General features: G+C 34.6%; 1 protein-coding gene across 1 annotated transcript; it reads right to left on the bottom strand.

The window, feature by feature from the left end:
* Positions 1-663: 663 nt before the first annotated feature.
* On the bottom strand, positions 664-1,462 carry LOC117122275 (testis, prostate and placenta-expressed protein-like). Its single transcript, XM_033267814.1, has 2 exons — positions 1,086-1,462; positions 664-810 (listed from the first exon to the last, which is right to left on the bottom strand). Exons 1-2 carry the CDS (start codon positions 1,276-1,278, stop codon positions 716-718), a joined length of 288 nt encoding a protein of 95 aa, XP_033123705.1. The 5' UTR covers positions 1,279-1,462; the 3' UTR covers positions 664-715.
* Positions 1,463-5,440: the final 3,978 nt, after the last annotated feature.

The raw sequence follows: 5,440 nt of genomic DNA, 5'->3' as shown, positions 1-5,440 counted from the left end.
GCCACAATAAAATAATATATAAGTAGACCGAAATAGCTATGTATATAAATAGCTTAGAATTTATCACATCAATATACAGACACACTGTGGTATTATCATCAATAATCTCTCAAACAATTAGGTCTATTATTTAGATGTATTGACGGCAAGAACAGGGAGGTAATACAGTATGAAGGACATAAATGAATTACATTATTTCTCTGATCGATTTGTTTTTCTGAAGTGTTCTTAACATACGGTCCTAGCTATGTTATGATAGTAAACGCAATGCACACAACATCTCATAACTTCTTGTGTCACTAATATTCATCGCATTCAAGTGGGTCAATGTTTAATTAACCTGATAATGTACGATTCATTGATTAAGGCCAATACCATTTCTGTCACAAGAAGAGAGTTTATGGTTATTGGTAGGCCTAATTGTTCGTATTATATAAAATATGTGAATTCCTGGGGCTTTGATCACAGACGTTTTCGATTCTATACGGATGATAATAATAACTTTATTTCATATTTATTCTCAACAAAAACAACAGGTCTTTTCAGAACTAGCTACGTGGTGTTCTCCAAGACGCTAATAATATACTGTATAGAATATTTACTATAAAAATACAAATACAAAAACGTTTATATATAAAAATAAAAGTAACCTCATCTTTTAAAATGATGACGAAGATGATGACGATGATGATGATGAAGATGATGATGAAGATAATTATGATGATGGAAACAATAGGCCCATACTCACTGCTCCTGTATACCGTTTAGTAGATGGACGGAAGTACGTGGCACGGGCGTTGTTGAAGTCAGCTGTGAATATTGAATACAAGCGATAGACCTATAATCAGTAATCAGTTAGACATAGGCCTATATGTATAATATAAGTCGTCTATGTTGACGATCCATAGGTTAGATATATGTATACGTTATATAAGGTGGAAACAAAATGTTTTCATTTAAATGACATTAGCGAAAGTGTTGAAAAAAGAATTATTGGTTCTTTCATAGATATACATTCGCTTTCACTAGTAAAGTTTACGAAAACTGTATTAAAATAAAATAATAATGTACATATTGTTACTTACCAGGTCCACATAAAGTTGTAGTTCTACAGTGTTCGTCTGGAAGCTGATGGGCAGCTGTATCCATGTCCATTCGGCGAAAGGTGGGCAGCTTAGGGTGATAAAGTCCCTCTTTTACTGCAGCCAACTGGACTTTACGAAGTGATGGGTATCTGGCCACATATTCTGGGGCCGGAATCTCAACTGTGTTCGGCATTCTAAGTCACTTGCCTGAAGTAGCTTATTCGCCAAACCTTACCTTTATTGTTTTTAATCTTCACTAAAACACCAGTATTAAAAAAATGTGTATAATTTCTTCTGTTGTCAGTCCGCTGTTATGTTTGATTATCCACACTGGTCGGTGTCTCAACTATGCCTTAGGTCTCATGTGTTACAGAACAATAGCTTGGGTAGTCGCCAGGCAACACGGATTAGGGTTAAAGATTAGGATCCATGGGATAAATAATAGATGACGTCAGCAGAATGTTTGAAGATGCACGCAGTACATCTCTGCGGGTTTGCAATGTTTTGAATGTCACAGGTGTTTCTCTCTTTGTAAATTCATATACAATACAGGCCTACTTGGTAAAAATTGAATATAGCTTATCACTTTCAAAATGAATTCTAAAAAAGCCATACATTTTGTGGTGGTAATTTTACAAAAAAGCATTTGTGGTGGTGGTAAGCCCAAACGTAGACCGCGCACAGATGACTTATTACACGCACATTGAAAATACGCATCTTCTCAATTGTTGCTATGGGCGACGCACAAATTTAGCAGCAGCCTTGTTCGCCGCATAAATTAATACGAGAAAATTTCACCCCAACCTAGATTCTACCAAGCTTCTGAATTTTTTCTGATGTCTCTAGTGTAAAGAGATGTGCACTATAATAAGAAACATATCACAGGGGATATTGATTTGCGTTATGAAATTGGCCTTTAATGAAGATGATGCACCAATGCCCTGCTGCAGAGCTTAAGTCTTTGATGAAACGTGTATGTATGTTGCTAGCTCAAGCAGTGACATTTAGAAATCAGGGTTATATTCATTTACATATGCACAAACCAAACACCTAAAAACTGAATACACAAAACGATAAAATTGTCCCACAATTTATTTTCCAAGAAAACCTATCAATTAGAATGTCATTAAAGAATGCACTGTATAAACGAGTTAAGCTATGTTTATGGCCACATTGTAGAGACAGGCTCATATACCCACTTGTAAGTAAAGTAGTAATAAAAATATAAACATGATAAAATGAAACAAAAACCAAACTACACTATTAAACACAAGGCATCTGAAGTTACAAAAGTGAAACTGAAGCAGACCTATTAAGAGTGAATTTAAATACAGTAGTTAATTAAGGGACGTTTATTTGTGTATATCCATTTTACAAAAAAAAAAAAAAAAAATAATAATTAAATAAAAATAAACGCCCCTCTAAAAACGTAATCAGCAAGTGTTGGGTAAAAATAATTGGCACAACAAAAAATACCTACGTTTTTGCAACATATGGGTGACATTTTGTATATTTCAGTAAATTATTAAATTTACGTCGAAAATATTTACCTCGATAACTAACAGATGTCCACATAATGTAAAGTAGTAGGCCTATTGCTCCTCAAATCTTTACAATGCCTTTCTCATTTGATCCTTATATAGGCCTAAGGGTTTTTCTAATTATTTTACTACAGATATTATTAACACACCATTAAAAATGAAGTTAATAATTTACCAACAGAATAATAAATATTCTTAACTATATAGAAACAAATATATTCCTACTTGCCATTGTTATATGATATAAATGTATAGATATGAATATACTGTATGAATTTATAAAAATGCTAATAAAAAGTTGCAAATTAGTCAAATAACATCATTTATTATTTATTGAGCACAAAACCTTTCTTCTAAGCACACCCCCCCCCACCCTTGGATATTGTTGCTAAGTGTGCGTTTGTTAGACACGCTGTTCTGATTGGTCAATTGTTATTTTTTATTGACACTACAGAAAGGTACATTATCCTCAAGTAGTTAAAAAACATCAGGTCCCAACACCCCTCCCCCCCCCCCCCCCCCCCCCCCAGTCAATACTCCTGTATGTTATGCCTCGATGTGCCAAAGACGAGAGAAAGGCTAAGAATATAAACAATGTGCCGTGAGCGCCACTGGCGTGGAGGACACCGGCGCTACACAAGTTTTCATTTATTATTATTATTACGTAAAAATTGTCCTAAATTGAAAAAATACAACTTTTAATTAAATCACCCCGCTTGTGAGAGAAGACACATTTTCCAAATTCCATAGTTACCAACCGTCTCGCATCGTGCGGGACGGCCCACATTTCAAAGTGATTTTGGATGAAACACGTATTTTGCAGAAACACATGCGTGATCCTAGATTTGTCACACATTTAACACAAGTCTATGCGTGATAACAATTTATCACAAATTCAGGGGAAAATGTACTTAAAATTAGAAGAAATTGGTTGTATTAAAACTATAAAAACAGGGATGCAGTAACTTGAGTCATGAGAGAGTACAGTATTTCCTTGAAGGCCCTACTTATTTCACTAACGAGTTACTAAAAATTGATCAGTAATGAAATGTTTGTGTAGGTCTACATAGTTCGGGTGCTCAAATTAAACATAGGCCTACATTGAAACTCAAAATGGCTTTATTAATAATATTTTTGCTTATGTAACTGTATTATCAACAAACACTCCCTAAAATCATTTTAAAACAGCTTAAAAATGCTCAGATCGTAGGAGCGGCAGGGTGGTTCCCCTGCCGCTAGGACTCCCACCCCCAGCCAACTAGTACAGTCACTCACACATTTCAAATCTCTCAGGTTGGTAACTATGAAATTCCTCCTTTTCTTTGCTCTGTGCATTATGTTTGAAAATTTTGTCTTAACATATGCAGTGCATGATTTAAGGTAGGATTTCCATTGGTTTCATTTTAGGAATTTCAGGTTCATTTCACAAACAGAAGCAGAAACATTAACAGTATAATCGCTAGCTACACTGACTCCATTTAAAGTTGTTTTATTTTGCGATGCGCTAAATCTGCCACGCTATAAATTTACTAAGAGATTAAAAATATTATAATAATAATGATAACAATAATACAGTAGAATCCTCCTTTGGGACATATCTATTAAGTGGAAACCTTTTTTTTATGTGAAGAAAGGGAAAAAAATATTTAACACTACAGTAAGTGTAACCCCTATTCAGGGGACACCCTATTCAGGGAGCATGTTGCTGGTCCCAAAGGTGTCCCCTTAATGTACTTCTGCTTTAATAATAAATTAAAATGATGATGAAGATCATGATGCTGATAATAACAAATAACATTTAGCAATATATGCAAACCCCAAACCAAATCAATAAAAACAACCTTTAACCTTTTTCCATTTTGAAATGAGTAGCACATAATATAGGAAGCTTTCAATTTGCGTGACAACGTAACTCTAGAACTACAGGGGAAGGTGGGGAGGCACAACATTTTCAGAATAGATAAACGAGTAGTGCTAATTTCAATATATGCATTGAAATTTGCAAATTTAGTGGCAAAATGGGGGAATGTTCCCCTGTGTCCTCCTACTGGATCCACGCCTGAACAGATTCACTCGTGCGTGACCGTCGTTCTCTGGAAAATACAGATTCGGCCAAATTGCGTCCTACAATCTATGCAACCACAAGAACTTTACGTTATCGCATGCGCATATGACTTTATGTTCTGCATCCTACCATGGAGGTATTATTGAGACAACAGATCCCTTTGACGCGACAAACCTATGTGTTCCCCGCTTTTGGATCGCGCGTGGGCGTATTACCCTATAATTCACATTTTTTCGTGGCAACTTGGCAACGACATGCATTTATACGCTTCCAGCAGCGCAGTTGTGCAATAAAACGTTTGATTTTAACCCATTAAATATCTTTATAATGAACAATGTTCCCCTGATTAGATTTTTTCAGGCTTTTGGTATGTTATTATTTGTATATTTCAGGAACGGATTCCGTAAAATATTTATGTTAAAATTACTTCTGTGTTCATTATAATTTTGTCTAAAGATTGACTGGTTTGACTATAAAGCTAAGTCAGCGTAAAACTGAAAAATACTCAGATTTTGGATTCATTTTTCGAATAGTTAACCCTCGTTAACCCTAAAATGACTTAGTTTATTATAATCCTTAATCATTTATTAATTAATATCTGTTAAAATTAGAATTGGCGAATTTTATAGGTCATGTAAATGTTCCATTAAATTTGAAACTTTTCTTGGAGGAAAATATTAATATGTTTGATATTTTATGAGAGATAAATGTATCAGCTTCAAAATAGAAAAGATTGCGCAGCCATAGTG

The sequence above is a fragment of the Anneissia japonica genome, unplaced genomic scaffold, assembly GCF_011630105.1.
Source record: "Anneissia japonica isolate Jap-2015-1 unplaced genomic scaffold, ASM1163010v1 scaffold287708_len1499824_cov190, whole genome shotgun sequence".
NCBI classification, from domain to species: Eukaryota; Metazoa; Echinodermata; class Crinoidea; order Comatulida; family Comatulidae; genus Anneissia; species Anneissia japonica.
This window is presented reverse-complemented; position numbering and strand designations above follow the sequence as displayed.

Excerpts from the sequence above, each read along its gene's own strand:
- LOC117122275 (XM_033267814.1), bottom strand. The coding sequence starts at position 1,278 with ATGCCGAACACAGTTGAGATTCCGGCCCCAGAATATGTGGCCAGATAC. Across the intron at positions 811-1,085 it reads TACAACTTTATGTGGACCTG|CTGACTTCAACAACGCCCGT; the intron begins GTAAGTAACAAT and ends CAATATTCACAG.